The sequence below is a fragment of the Tachysurus fulvidraco genome, chromosome 4, assembly GCF_022655615.1.
Source record: "Tachysurus fulvidraco isolate hzauxx_2018 chromosome 4, HZAU_PFXX_2.0, whole genome shotgun sequence".
Classification (NCBI taxonomy): domain Eukaryota; kingdom Metazoa; phylum Chordata; class Actinopteri; order Siluriformes; family Bagridae; genus Tachysurus; species Tachysurus fulvidraco.
Genome location: NC_062521.1, coordinates 17,244,977 through 17,260,873, shown reverse-complemented (window position 1 = coordinate 17,260,873; position 15,897 = coordinate 17,244,977). Strand labels below are relative to the sequence as shown.

Sequence of the window (15,897 nt, the reverse complement as noted above, 5' to 3'; positions counted from 1 at the left end):
CTGGTTTACCTTGAGGAAGAAATGATAGTGTTTGGTGTCTAGAGGAGTTTATTCTGGTTCAGGGTGAAATGATAAAAAAACAAAAAAAAAAAAAACAAACACGTGCCTTATAGGCTCCATGTCTAATCATTCATAATTAGAAGCTGTAAGGTTGAGGGCATACTGATACTCGATTATGAAACTAGATTTACCCTCCTCTGACGTCAAGGTCCTTTATAAGCACCAGTACCGCATCAGTCCAGCCTTTTACGCACAGCTGTAACAGCTACAGTATGAGCGCTCAAGGGAGACCGCGCAAAGTCCAGGGCGAGGGTCCAGGCGCATCCGGAGCTAAAAGTCTTAATGCTACACGGAAGAAGAGCGAGCAGAAAAACGAGGAGCAGAAGACAACGGACGCCAAAGCGAACTCCAAGTCAAAGATCCATGTAAAGAGCCATCCAAGTCAAGAAGTCTGTGCGAGGAAACCAAGTTGTGAATCTCCAGAAGAGCAACAAACACCCAAACAAACAAGAAGTGAAGAGAAGAAAGTAGCTCCCCGGAGCTCAACGAAGAAAGGCAGCAGTATCGAGGAGAATCCGAACAAAGAGCTCCAGAGTGCTCCTAAAAAAGTACAAAAAAGCCAGAGTGTGGAGTCAGAAAGTCAAAAAGGCACCCGTCTGAAAAAATCCGCCAAGGATGCCAAGTGTGTGGAAGAGACTGAAGCGCCCCAAACTGCAAAAGGTACCGAAAATCCCTATAAAGTACTAATGGCTGCTCTTGAAAAGTTAAAGGTGAAGAAAAACGAGAGATCGGAATCAGCCAAATGCGTCAATGAGATACTGACTAAAATAATCGAGCATCTGAAACGGCACCTGGACTGGGGCAAAGATATCAGGGTTCTGAAGACAGGAAGCTACTATGAAAACCTTAAAGTAAGTGACACTGTAAACATTTACTGTAAAGATCAGCGACAGTTTTTTGTGTCTCAGTGCTTAATCAACATGAAGGTTAAAAGTGAGCACCTGTGTTGTAGATATGCCATCCTGACGAGTTTGATGCTATGATGACTGTTTCTGTGGAGAGGGTGAAACTTCAGCCTTTTTCAGAAGACGGGGCCTTCTATAGTGTAGAAATGAAACGGAACTTAAAACATCCATTAAACAAGTTTGTCAACGACGACAACACTATCATGGCCAGTGAAATGCTCAAAGATTTCCGAGAAAAAATAAAGCACGTGATTAGCTCACTACCATGTAAGTATTATTCTGTAATTATTAATGTCTTCAGGCAATGGGGAAAATGGTGCATAATGATCCTGTGTGTGTGTGTTTATGTTGTAGATGATGTTACACTGGTCAGAAAGAAGATGGGCTGTCCAGCTGTAACACTGCTCGTGAAGGAGAATGGCAAGAACATTTCTATCGATTTTGTCCCTAGTCTGGAAGTCCACTCAAGCTGGCCTGCTTTCACTCAGGATGGCTTCAACATAGAAAACTGGCTCGGCAAAAAAGTGAGGATGGAGGAAAGACGGAAGCCATTTTACTTGGTGCCTAAATACGAGGGAAGAGGCAATGCAGAGCAGGATGGAATTATGGCCAAGGGTAAAATAATATATATATATATATACTGTATATCACACGGTCATGCATTAGCAGAGTAATGCAAGAGCTTCAGTTAATGTTTGAATCAGTCAGAATGTAGAACAAAGAAAATGCTTAACTCCTGGGATATTTTGCACCCAACAATCTCTAGAAATTATACAGAATGATGAGAAAAACTAAATACAGGCTGTGTTAAGATGCTCTACAGGTTATAACACCTTGTAAATAAACGGTCAGAGGACAGTGAGCTGACAGGCCTGAGCTGACAAGAAGTCTATAGTAACTCAGTAACTCAATTATGCTAAATGTTGGCCATCAACATTTACTGAAGCTCTTGATTTGTTTTTAACTTTTGGGTCAGTGAGTCTAATTGTGGCTCTACTTGTTAAAACAAAATAAAAAAAGAAAGATGTGTGTGTTGTGGGCAGATGCTTGGCGAATTTCTTTCTCACACGTGGAGAAACAAATCCTGAAAAACCACGGCAAAAGTAAAACCTGCTGCGAGGGAGGACAGAAGTGCTGCAGGTGAGTTGGACATATGCACACACAAACCAGCAAATTGGAACAATCCAGTAAAACCCCACTACAGGGTATATCGTATATGAAATCTCACACTATAATTGGTGATTAAAAATCTATCAAAAACAATTTCAGGTTCATTTTATATGCCCAAATTATTATTTTTTTTTCTCAATTTCAAGAATAAGCAAACCTAGTGAAGATCACTAATAAAATAATAATATTAATAATAATAATTCACCTTAATCACCTAGAAGCAGTGTCTTACTTTCCCCTGCTTCTGCCAACTGAATGTCTAAGCCACACCCATTTCTCCTAATGTTTGTGTTTAAATTTGAAAGGACCAGTAAAGTAAAGTAAAAAAAAAAAAAAAATTCCATCTGTAGTGCAAGAGGGTGCGCACACACACACACACACACTTGGGAGAATTGTGGTTTGGTAGAAAATGTGTTCAAAGTCATAAAACCGGTTTATACCAGCATGCTTCACACAAGTTGTGGTAAATCCTTGTGGCAAATTAGAAACAGTTCTGATGTCCAAAGATAGAGATTTTTAGATAAAGTCACGCTGCTACAGAACTCAGTGAACTAATCTATTTTATGTAAAAAAAAATAAAAATATTTTTGCTCTTGTAAATATGAAATTTAATAAAGTATATATTGCCAAACATATCTGGACAGTTTAGTGCTGATGGTCCCATTTCTAACCGCAGGCATTAATATTGAGTCGTTCCCCCTTTGCTGTTGCCTCCTGTTTTCTGAGGAAGCATTTTGTTAGATTATGGACTGTATTTGAGGGATATTCATATTAAGTTAAAAGTGCACAAAAGTGGTCAGGCTCCAACATCTGGGAAGAAGCCCTAGTGTCCTGTTATCCAGTGTCCATTTCTGACTGCACACTACAAGAATCTGCTGCATCAGTCACTGTTGTCACTTGATAGAATGATAAACACTTTTTCACACTTGTGTAATATTATCTACAGAAAATCATGTCTGAAACTTCTGAAATACCTTTTGCAACGTCTGAAGGATGTGCATGTGGATGAGGCGGACAAGCTCTGCTCATACCATGCCAAGACGGCACTGCTTCACGCATGTGCTGCCAGAGTGGAGGACAGCGAGTGGGCAGAAAGTGAGCTCAGCCACTGCTTCCAGCAACTTCTCAGGGACTTCGAGCAAAATTTGAGGGCCTGCAAACTTCCCAACTTCTTCATCCCCTCCCAAAATCTGCTCAATGGCCTTAACAAGAAAAAATGCGAGCGCCTAGCAGACTACATTGAAAATCAACGAAATAACGGGTTTCCTTTACTGTGTTAAATCAAGAGGCTCTGAGTCAAGAGTCCTATACTTTGTGTGGTGGGAAGCAGTGTTGTATAAAGTATTAGAAAGCAATACTTGAGTAAAAGTACAATTATCATACTAGAAAAAGACTTTGGTTGAAATGAAAGTCACCTTTTAGAATACTACTCAAGTAAAAGTCTTAAAGTATCTGATATTTACTGTACTTAAGTGTCAAAAGTCATTTTCTGATATTTAATGTACTTAAGTATTTGAAGTAAAAGTAAAATTTCAGTGATTTTCGGAAGGCATAAGAAGAAGAACGGGGCATAGAAGCCTTTATTATCGTCACATATACATTACAGCACAGTGGAATTCATTTCTTCACATACCCCAACTGATTCGCCAAACCTCCCTTATTGCAGTCACACACATTTCTTCTGATTTTATTTTGTAGTAACGAGTAACAAAGATGCTTAGTGGAAAATAACGGAGTAAAAGTATACATTTTATCTAGGAAATGTAGTGGAGTAAAAGTTGACAAATTTAAATAGCAAAGTAAAGAACAGATCGTGAAATTTCCACTTAAGTACAGTAATGAAGTATTTGTACATTACAACACTGTTAGGAAGTAGGAGGATTTTTTTTTCACGTTTTTTTTTCCAAATTAAAATGTTTTAATAGATAAAAGATTATGTGCATGTCATTACAAATGCACTGTCTACACCCACTAAACTTCAATACTAACCTTTTAATACATAGTACAACTCTACAAATATATAAAGTCTCACTGGTCCCTCTACGGGGAGAGAGTTGTGTGATATCTAGATATTTTATGCTTATTTGAAGAATAAAAAAATAAAACACAAAGAACAACTTTCTTTAGAAATGTCATTTAAATCAGAAAAATATTTATTTTGGATATATAAACAATAACAAACTGAAAACAATGTTCTTGTTCAACTCAAATGTAATTTTTCTTGAAAAAATTTGGAACAAAAACTTCAGGCTGAAGACAGATGAACTTGACTGGCCTCTTCTTTCTAGAAGCAGAAGATAAATGTTGAATCTGGACAAAAATGTCTGACTTAAATGCAGCCTCTTTATGAGAGTTAATTGTAGACTAGGCTTAAATTAACGAATATTGTAAAAGTATCTCCAAATTCTTTTTTTTAAATTCAATTCAAATTATTGAATATATGGCATTTTGAAAATATCCAACAGCTACTCTGTATGTTACGGACATCAGTCAGGAGATCCTATGTGCACTCGCCAATACTCAGGTGGACCGTCTGCATGTTCTTGATCAAACAAAATCTGTGCACACACACGTGTGTCTTTGTGGGGTGTTTGAGGGTCAATAATTAGGTAAATCTGTGCTTCAATGCAAATATCTTTGTTGTTCAATATGTTTGTAGATAGATTGAAGTTCAAAAGACAGACAGACAGAAAGTTAGTTACTTGGAAAAAGATGGATGATAAACAAGTAGAAATCAAGATGGAACGGGTGACAAATAGATGGAGTAGATGGGAATTTTGGCCCCTTTAAGCATTATTATTATTTATTACAAATTCCCTGTTGTGGTTTGTCAAGCCATTATAAATCTATACATTGTACCTTACAGAAACTTTCATTTCTAAGGAAATTCCCTGCTCCTTCCAAAGAATGTCTTCTACAGATAGTGGTTGTATTTGCTGGCAGGCTGTTCACACGGATGTTATTCAGCCAATTACAGCCAATCATACAAGGCTAATCAGCCTTCTCACTCAGGTGCACAAAAAGAAACAAATACATTTCTGAAATAAAAAATTTTCCCTCATGTAAATTACTGTATAATCTATTTACCAATAAATCAGTTCTTATCCAGCTTGATTAAAATGTAGGTATTTATAAGCATAAAGATGTTTTAAAAAGTTATATTGCGTGCTAAAAGGTTTTCGAACACCACAACATTAGTGCTTTGTTGCAAAATAATTAATAATTGCTGCCAATTACAGCTGTTATTTGTAACAGCAATCCTGTTCACCTTTTTTGCACACTCCTCTTGGCAAGTTATGTTCAGTTCCCCAAGTTTATGAGGGTTCTGCTAATGCTCATGCAACTACAAAATCCATCAATCTTCAATGGGATTAAAAACAGGAGTCATTTCTTACAGTAATGATTTGTCGACAGACGATAAATTTTGTTTTAAATATGGTCCACCAGTTCATTGTCTATGGGGAAAAAAAAATGCATGCAAGATGTTCTGGAAGGATTTGTAAAATTCATTTTGCATCATTAGTGTGTTTTTTTAATAGAGAAAGTACAGAAATGTTTATGGTGTTTACCAAAGAATAAAATTCATTATAATTACTATATCTGTTATTGTCTGGTATAGAGGCCATAATATTGTGATATTGCGGTTATTTTTGACTAAAGTCACAAGTGATATACAAGTGATATAAAACTTAAATAATATATTTCCACTGACCTTTTCATACACCAATTTATTGCTGAGTTTTCAAAGTGTTTCTGCATAAGGGGGAAAAAAAAGGATAAAAAAATGGCAGAGACAAGTGGTTAAGGTTTTGAGGCAGAATATCAAGGGTCAGAATATCAATAGTATGAAAGGGTAAAATGACAAAAACAAGTGTATGAATACTTATCTTTCCCTCTTGATGTTTTAGCATTTTATATTTGCAAAATGAGTGCAGGAAAGCATACATAAACATGAATCTAAGATTAATTTCATAAATTATGCTATTTTATAGCCATTTTATTCATTATCCACTAGAAAAACAAAAGAAAAATTCACCGTTTTTCATGTGAAAAGGTAAAATGCAGCTTTCTCAATGTGCTTTCTCTAACTTGAGCATATTGATAAGCTAAATATTAATATCTTTTATCTAATACCTTTCTTCAGAAACGTCTATTTGAGCCACCTCTGAACCCATCTTTGGCTCCTCTTTGACCCCTTCCTCCTCTGGGTTTAGTAGGAAACATCTCTTTCTCTTTCTGGTGTCTGTCATAGCGCTCTGCCATCAATACCAGCTCCACTGGTACCTCCTACAACACAGTGTAACTAAAGAGCCAGCCAGAGCAAGGCAGACTAGCATGGACATTTTGATCAAATCTGTGTTGTGGGCAAGCATGTAAGCTTACCTGTCCAGCTCTTTCTAGAATGTGTACAAGTTCACCTGCCATCCTCCAATCACCTCTCGTGACCAGGGTTACAGAAAAACCAGACCTCCTAACAAATCAATAGAGAACGTGTTTATATATTACACACACAATGCACCAACTTTAGATACTCTGACACATAGGCAGAGGAATGCTGATACCCTGCACGGCCGGTCCGCCCAACTCTGTGCACATACTCCTCAATGTTCCTAGGGAAGTCAAAGTTGAAGACATGCGAGATGTCATGGACATCTAGTCCCCTAGATGCCAGATCAGTGGCCACAAGTATACGCACACGTCCTGCATACAGCAAAAATAAACAAAATATTTAAAAAACAAAAACAAAACAACAACGACAAAAAAAACAAGTGGATTATCTACTCATTATGTAGCGTTTACTACCTAAATGTTTATAAAAATAAAAAAAAATAAAATTCACTATTCCATACGATGATTTGAGCATACCATCTTTGAAGTCCTGTAGGGCTTCTTCACGGTCACACTGCTCTCTGTCTCCATGCAGAGATTGCACAGCTATCCCCCTCAGACACAGATCACTGGATAGGTCGTCTGCACTGAATACCACATTGACAGGAAGGCAGCACAAGGAAGAGAAAAAGATAACAAATAAAACCCTGAACATTTTTGGATATTAACACATTTGAAGAACAGTAGAGCAAGTAGAATATAAAGCCTTCAAATACATAAAAATGATGCATTAAATCATATTCAGTGCACAAGGAAAATTAGAAGTTTCACTTTACATTTACTTCTAGATTCAGGAATAGAGGGAGGGAATTTACTTAAAAACGAAAGTTAGTTTCGTATTTGTATAGTGTGGGCAGCTAAAACAAAGCGTGTGGATGACGTGCCTTATGAAATGCTGTATTACAACATGTGTGTGATCTCTCCTTTCCCTTATAACTGAAAGCACTGAATTTTAAATGAGCACAATAGGAAACCCAGGAAAGTTTGGATAGGTAAACTTACACAATTTTTTTTCCAACAAATATTAACACTTTATCCTCAGGCTCCATATTGTAAATAAAGTCAAAGACATATTCCTTCTTTTCTTCCTCTTGTACAATCAAAACTGTCTGCTGCACTGTGTCCACAGCCTAAAAGAGAAGAGAACAAATTTGTAATTGGGGGAATTCATGGGGGATTTTTCAAACTCTCCAGGAAATGCTCAAAACCACAGAGAACACATAAGATTTCTGATGACTACAACCTCATACATTCCTTACCATTAATTTAACTCATGTTCGTTTTAAAACTAACAAACCTGTGTTTTAGCCCATAATTACATAGAATTACAACTTAGCAGTTTGTGTCATGGTCTGCTAATTCCTTTTATCTTCCCACATGCTACTGATCAGGTCAACACCTACAGATTCTACAGAATACAAACTATACCAGCCAGATTATTATCATTATCCCATAGTGTGCAATCAAATATAAATGGCAAGGATAAAACAAATTAGAAGCAAAAAAAAAAAAAGGCCAATAAATGAAGGGAGAGCAACAAGAAGGGCAGATACTTTCAGATTTGGAATGTTGTGTGCATTGAAAAGTTTCAGTAACAAGACTGCTTGGCTGGATGTTTTTCAGTAACAGGTAGGTGACAAAGGCAAAACTTTTTGGCAAGAACAAGCCATCAAATAAGAAAAATATTACACCTGGTAAAATTACACCATTGTATTTTATGTTTTATATATTTAGTAATATCTGTGAGCTTGTCAGTTAGTTCTTAGCCAGAATAAAGTCATTAAAACTGTAATTATTAGTTACCACAGTGACTGAAAGTACTGAAAGCTCACAGATAGTACCCTTCCGAAAGTACCCTTTGCAATCTCTCTCAAAAGGAAATATAAGGATTTTCCATAATATTACAGCCTGAGTTCAGGTGGAAAAACAGAATAAATGCCCACTTACTGCTAGGTCTAGAGTGCCCACATACACCATCATGGGGTCTTTTAGGTAGGACTTGGCCAAACGTCTCACACCTGTTGGCCAAGTGGCACTAGATTTATTCAAAAAACATAACAGCAAAGGTATTTTTTTTTTTTTGGACACATTTCTGAACAAAATGAATAATTACTTAGCTGAATTTAATATCTTTGGACATAAAGAGTGAATAAGAAAATAGTCTACCAGGCAAGTTGTCTCGCTTAAGGTATATACTGTAGATGTGTCATACTAACACTAAAGACAGATGACTAGTCTCTGACCTGGTCATAATTGTTTGCCGGTCAGGCCGAATGTCCAGGATGATTTTCATGATTTGAGGCTCAAAGCCCATGTCCAGCATTCGATCTGCCTCATCCAATACCTGTCATGGGAAGAAAAAAATCAACATGGCACAAAGCAGGTCTGGGAACAGAAAACCTGTTTTCTAGTGGATACAAGAAACCAGTTTGATTCCAGCACTGCATAGCATGAGTGAATTGCCGCCCCTCCCTTTCCAGTATGTCAGCATGCTTGACGTGTTCATGAAATGTACATACCAGATATGTGATGGAACGTAGGTTTATTAGATCATTCATTTGCAAATCATTCAGTCTTCCTGGTGTGGCAATAACAATATCAACACCACTGGTAACGCTCTTTACTTGAGCACGTCTGTCACCTCCTCCATAAACACAGATACTGGGGGCAAACAGATATTTTGCATGTTAACTTTTTATATCTGTGTAAGCACATGTTCACATTTACCTCAATTTGTATATGCTTAGGAAAGAAAAATATACAAAATGTATCATACTAAGTCTTGAAACGTTTGTGGCATGTGTAGATGTTTGTGGCATTTACAATAAGATATGTGATGTTCTAACTTGATGTTCTAACCAACAATCACAGCATTTTAGGTTTAAACTGAAAGGTGGTGTGAAACATAAGCTAAATGAAAACTTTAATTCTGTGAAGGTTTATAACAGGTCACAGTTTTGGTCCACCCCTGCTATAGGTTATGTAAAAGAACACTAATCAAAATAAATAGGCTTAAAATGTAACATGCACCATTAACTATTTCTATGAAATCCAACATCGTTGACAATCAACCCTATCTCCAACCCAAGGCTACATAATTTTAACAAATCTGTATATCTTTTTTGTACACATATTCCAAAGCGTCCCTTAAAGCAACATGTATACCTTTTAAAGCCTTTGTAACTGTACTTTTTGCACTCTGCTTCTATCTGGAGTGCCAGTTCACGAGTAGGAGTTAGAACCAGCATTCCAGGGCCATTTTGCTTGTCTCTAGGCCTAAAAAAGAAACAATTTAAAGATTTTTGTATTTTAGATTCCCAACATGCCAGAAACAAAACATGAAAAAAGGTCATAAAAAGTCAATAGTCGCAAAAATGTCATTGATAAACATAATTGTGAAAGTCCACTAAAGAGTGTCCTTACACAGGCTGCTGGTCCATGTGAATAAACCCAGGGAGAAGATAGGAGAGCGTCTTCCCAGTGCCAGTCTGTGCAATACCAATCAAATCCAGGCCACTCAGAACTACAGGCCAAGCTTGAGACTGTAGCAGAAAAAAAATGATAAACACAGAAGGAAAAAAAAAATAATTGTGTGATTCAATTTAGTAGTGCTATATTGTGAACCAACACACATTTCCTCTGAAGACGACACATTTCCTCAGTGATGCATCTAACCTTAACTGCTGCATCACATGGCAAGTCAGCACAGATGGAGGAAAGCACTGTCCTATTCTGCAAACATAAACTCTCAGATGCCCCCATTTGTTTAGTATTGCTCTAACTGACAGGAGAGAGAGGAACACCACCCCTCCTGTCCAGACAGCATGGCCAGTTCTGCGCTTTTGGACTTCTGGCCAGTGATGTCTAAATTATTATCAAGACTAAATTAGCAAGCAGAACTCAAGTAAACTAAACTCAATATTTACATTTGGAGTTGTTTGTGAGCTATTAAAAGCCTTAATAGAAACCCTTAAACACCAAAATATACACCTTAAATGTCCACGGAATTTATAGATACCAAGCGAATACGCCTTCAAAGCAATCACATCCCACTCAAAAAAGCATCATGTGGGCAACCTGCTTATTTTGCAATACCAAATTACATTCCCTATATATTGTAGAGTCTTATTGTTTTGCACTGTTTAATGGAATCCCAACTGAGCCTCATTTTAAATTTCTAAGGAATCACAGTACCTGTATTGGAGTTGGCTTTTGAAAACCAACTCTGACTATGTTCTCCATTATTCCAGGATAGTGAGAAAAGGCCTCCTCGAAAGTGTACACGGGATTAGGAATTGCTCTTTTCACTTCTTCTTTCAGATCATCCACAAAGATATTGTTGTTCTCCTTTCTGTGGGATAGTGATTAAGGGAAGTATTTTGCATAATGTGGAAACATGATATCTATTTGACATGATATCACTTATTATTTATTTTTTAGATCACAAAATATTTCGGGTTGTAGCCAACCATTAACTGCACTTCCTGTCAGAAGAAAGATTTTTTAAACCACAACAACAACCCCCAACACTTTTCTGATTGGCTCACAATTACCTACGCAAAACACTCTGACTCATTGTTTTGTAGTTATGTACCAATGAGCACTTACTCTGATGCATTCATAGTTAAAGACAGCCCTCTTCTGGTTGCTCAGCAAATCAGTTTGCTTATACTGTAAATACTATCTAACGCCAGTGATTTTCTGATATTTCTTGGTTCACGTACAAGCAAGTTTCAATACAATTCAATACATTAAAGCATAACAACTTTATCCACATACCTGTTTTTATTTTTACGAACTAAAACAAACATTTAAAGTAAAAGACATTTCAAGTAATTTATACAGCTACTATTTAAGCACATTTCCACTACTCCCTTCTGGTGTCCTGCACTGAATCAGTGATAACAGCACCTAAAAGGTGTACAAAGACTGTAATAGTTCAAGACAACCATCTGTTTAACTATGATGTATCGCAGCATGCATACACACCTCCAGTTTCTGATCTCCTCTGCACTGCGCTTGGCCACAGAATCTGCCTCAATGTAAAAATTTTTCTTCAGGGGTGGAAGATCTAAAAAGCAGGAATGTTTTAGATTAGATAGCACATAAATCAACAAAATAAATGATAAATCAGGTTAATATATAAAACTTTAGAGTTGATTACTAAAACAGCCAACAATGAGTATGAATGAAAGTATAAAGGCATTTCACTTTTGTGTTTTTTTCCTTTTTCAACAATCAGTTCCTTAAATGTAGCTGAAATGATGAGATTTACTAAAACATACTGCTAACTGAACTCACCTTGCCATTTCAAAGTTTCATACTTCTCCCTATTCTCTCTTATGGCACCCCAATCTATAGGAGAAGGCGGCGGCGCTGAAGCCTGCAGTGCACATGCTGACCAGCAAGTGTCACTCTTTGAGCGTGAACTCTGATTACCTGCAGAAACAAACACACAGAAGACTGCAGTTACTCATAGTTTAACCCAGTTTAGTGGGCAGAATGAGACAAAACTGAAGTCAGACACACAATCATTACATATTTCTATGCCACTCTGACTTCACCTCAATCAATGTTTAAAGCACATGTGTGACTTCACTAAATGTGGTCCCATTTAAGTTGAATCGGCAAAAAGGCTTCTTCATTACCACACAAACTTTGCATGGGGAATAAAAACAGATGCAGATGTAGTTTTGCTAACAGTCAGTCAGGCACAAACCTGATGGAGCAGGAATCACTTCAGTTTGTGTGGTCAGAGTAAATAGGAAGCTGATAATTAAGGCTTAAAATGGAATACTGTAGATGGTGGGATACAAATGTGTATATTGTGGCTGAAACAACTGGTGTTCTATATCACATGCTATCACATGACGTCTCACCTGACATTCCTGTAAATGTAATTAGACATTATGTGGTGGATGAGCAGGATGGTGATTTGATATGCCAAGATATGTCTAATCTGTTGCCTGTTTTGCAAGGAAACTGCAAAAGCACCATTATTTAGAGCTGATATGACTTTTCTATCATCGATGCTCTTTAAATATTGTGTGTACTGCATGCTACTCACTGCATTCATATTTTCGCAACCATTTGAGAGTTTAAATACAACCAAAACTATACTGTAACTGCCGTGTGGGAATGCAGTAAACATGCCAAACAGCACCAGGAGTTTTCCACTGCAGCTGATATGCTCATGTGTTACTGAGTGTGATTTATTGACTATTGTTTAGAGCAGTAAAGAGTTTGCATGTACTGCTCATCCTGCGTTTCTCTTACCACTGTAAATTCCAGGCCCACTGGCTGTATTTGTTCCAATCAGTTCCTTGATCAGATCACTGGCTTTCTGCTGGACATCACTGTTACCGAAGATCAGCACCTCTCCCTCATAATCTCCACGGTTAATCTACACAAATTACAATCAGACATTAGCCATGTCAAATTATTTCAAATAAACATTATTTTATGAAAATGTTCAGTCACACTTACTGATTCCCTTTAAACATTTAAATAAGCTTATACACCCAACTTTGTATAAAAAGAACAAGGGCATAAGAGTTATGTGAAGTGTCACTCTCACATGTCACTATAGTCTCAGTTCAGACTACAGAAATGAGGAGTTACTGCATGATAATGCTGAAAGTGTATCACAACAATTGTAAGGTACATCAGAATTTGCATTTTACAAACCACAAGTTTCTCTCTTGGGTACGTCAACTGTTGATGCACATAATATGTGTATTGCAGATCTCTCAAAAGAGAGAAAGCCAGTTAGGCCAATTAGGTAATCTGAGAGCCAATCCTAAACTGGTTCATGTACGTGGATTCAACAACAGTACTATGTGAAATAATAGACAAATACTGTATGCATGTGAGTGGTACAAACACATCTGGTAGACAGAAAAATTAAATGTTTGCATGGCATCCATAATTTTAACATAGAAAATATTAAAAATAGACACTTATGGCATTGTTAAAACTATGAACTGTGTGTACAAGCAAACCCAGTACTGTGTGAGTCTGATACACAAGTACATTTCCACAGGTTGGTGATAATCCCTACTCAAACACTTGAGCAGTTTCAGATTCCTGGCATAGGATGCGTTTAAATCTTTGTACATTAAATTCACAGACAGTTTCCTAGTACGGTTTCATAAAAGCTCCTGCAGTCTTGACAAATTTATGGGTGAACAATGGGTACTTTGTCATTAAACTGCATTTCAAATAATAATAAAAAACAAGGAAACACAGCAGGAAGCTAAATGAACTACCTTTGTTGCTGCTGACTTGCTACTACTGTAGAGCAATTTGCCCCACTCAGTTTGTCTACTGGAGCAGCGAGGTGAGGTTAGTTTTAGGCTGGACATTCGACAGATAAAGAGGGACCTCTGAGAGCATTCTGAGCAGCTGCATCACTGTCTGGTTTGGGAACTGCACCATCATGGTTCGAAAAACCCTGCAGCGGATAGTGGGGACAGCTGAGGTCATTGAAGTCTCTCTTCCCGCTATTACGGACACTTACACCACACGCTGCATCCGCAAAGCCATCAGCATTGTAGATGTCAACACACACACTCTTCACCCTCCTGCCATCTGGAAAAAGGTACCGAAGCATTTGAACCCAGACAGTCGTGGCCTAATGGTTAGAGAGTCTGACTCGTAACCCGAAGGTTGTGGGTTCGAGTCTCGGGCAAGCCATGACTTAGGTGCCCTTGAGCAAGGCACCGAATTCCCCAGCTACTCCCCGGGTGCCGCAGCATAAATGGCAGCATCCAGGTGTGTGTTCACGGTGTGCGTGTTCACAGCTGTGTGTGCACTTTGGATGGGTTAAATGCAGAGAACAAATTCTGAGTATGGGTCACTATACTTAGCCATACGTCACTTCACTTCACTTCAGACTGTGTAAGAGTTTCTTTCCACAAGCCATCACCACCTTAATAACATGACTGAACTGTACTGAGCACAACACACACATGAACTGTATGGACTGCACATCTATCAATCAATCTATTTACATGCTGTTTTGCACATTGTTTTTGCTCTTTGCGCATGCGGTCTCTCATTTCAGTCGTTTGCTGTTTTGCACAATACTTTACAATATCTCATGTACTGTAACTGCTGCTATAATAATGTGTTCATTCCAGTATTTCTGCACATGTAATTCTGATTAAACATACAGTATTTACACTGGTCAGTGCTGGTTTTGTGTAATGTCTTGTATTTTTTTGTTTGCACTGTATTTTGTCCTGCACAGTCTTTTTGTCTCGTCCTGCACTGTTTCCACCAGGTTGCACAGTTGCACTTTATGTATCTAGGACTAACTTACTAAGTCCTTATAGCTCTGTCTATGTAGCACCATGATCCTGGGGAAACGTGGTCTTATTTCACTGTGTACTACAACAGCTATATATGGTTGAAATGACAATAAAAGCTTCTTGATTTGACTTGAGATATTCAGTGGCGTGACACTTAGGGACCGTCAATAAATTACCAATAAAATTATTAACGTTAATACCAATAAATTACAAATACCAATAAATTGTCATTTGGTAGACGCCCTTTATACATATAACTCTCCTTACTTACATTTTTTTTATCTCATTTTATACAACTGGGCAATTGAGGGCTATAGGTGAAGGCATAAGGGTGTTTAAAGGCGTATTATTGATTGGATAATTCTAGGATGAATCTAATATGGCGCTGTCCCAGGACACTCATCACGTACTTCATCAGCATTAAGCGAGTCGTCACAGTATTGACTAACCATGTTGACTAGTTGATTTTTCAGTAGACGAACTTGCCTTAATTCTCGCTCCACTTGTCTGCTCCAGTTCACGTATTTTAGCTCCTCCTCGACCTGTCCACGTGCAACAAAACGACAGACGTGTGATGCGCTCGCGCAAACAAACAAACTAGCTGGCTAGCTAACTTTGTTACTAGTTCAATTTAACGCACTAACCTATTATTATTCTTATTATGAACGTCAGTAAATGTATATAAAGCTAGCTTACCTATAACTCTCCCGATTAAAGAGTTTTCCAAAGTTAGTGTCAGAGGGCGCGTTTGTCTCCTGTTGTTAAAGTCACGCTGGGTCACGGTAACGTCTCTCTCACGCTCGGTGGTGACGGTAACATCTCTCTCACGCTCGGTGGTGGCGGTAACGTCTCTGTTTGAGGCAGCTTTCCATCGTGTATAGGTAGCTGTATTAACATGCGAAGTCTTCGAGATGGCTTCACCAATCTCGTCATATTCAGCTTCCCAATCCGACATTTGAAGTAGATAAAATTCACTTCGACTGAAACTAACTCTACGATTAACACGCGACCACCAACGTCCGCTCGCGTGGCCACGCCCATAAAGGTTACAGTTCTACAAG

General features: G+C 37.9%; 2 protein-coding genes across 4 annotated transcripts; one reads left to right on the top strand and one right to left on the bottom strand.

The window, feature by feature from the left end:
• Positions 1-245: 245 nt before the first annotated feature.
• On the top strand, positions 246-5,730 carry cgasa (cyclic GMP-AMP synthase a). Of its 2 annotated transcripts, none has more exons than XM_047812459.1 (5): positions 246-911; positions 1,013-1,232; positions 1,320-1,580; positions 2,009-2,105; positions 3,128-3,431. In XM_047812459.1, the coding sequence occupies exons 1-5, from the start codon at positions 273-275 to the stop codon at positions 3,282-3,284; spliced, it is 1,374 nt and encodes a 457-aa protein (XP_047668415.1). In that variant the 5' UTR covers positions 246-272; the 3' UTR covers positions 3,285-3,431. The 2 variants fall into 2 exon arrangements, with proteins under 2 accessions (XP_047668415.1, XP_026992133.2); XM_027136332.2 differs by having other exon boundaries at positions 247-911; positions 3,082-5,730.
• A 117-nt stretch (positions 5,731-5,847) lies between these two features.
• On the bottom strand, positions 5,848-15,890 carry ddx43 (DEAD (Asp-Glu-Ala-Asp) box polypeptide 43). 2 transcript variants are annotated; one of them, XM_047812458.1, is made up of 17 exons: positions 15,533-15,890; positions 15,323-15,378; positions 12,801-12,927; positions 11,826-11,963; positions 11,514-11,595; positions 10,719-10,875; positions 9,948-10,066; positions 9,690-9,800; positions 9,044-9,185; positions 8,768-8,868; positions 8,472-8,559; positions 7,527-7,654; positions 7,002-7,111; positions 6,698-6,836; positions 6,519-6,606; positions 6,270-6,419; positions 5,848-5,888 (listed from the first exon to the last, which is right to left on the bottom strand). In XM_047812458.1, exons 1-16 carry the CDS (start codon positions 15,789-15,791, stop codon positions 6,276-6,278), a joined length of 1,989 nt encoding a protein of 662 aa, XP_047668414.1. In that variant the 5' UTR covers positions 15,792-15,890; the 3' UTR covers positions 5,848-5,888; positions 6,270-6,275. The 2 variants fall into 2 exon arrangements, with proteins under 2 accessions (XP_047668414.1, XP_026992132.2); XM_027136331.2 differs by having other exon boundaries at positions 6,270-6,422; positions 15,533-15,889.
• Between the last annotated feature and the right edge of the window lie 7 nt (positions 15,891-15,897).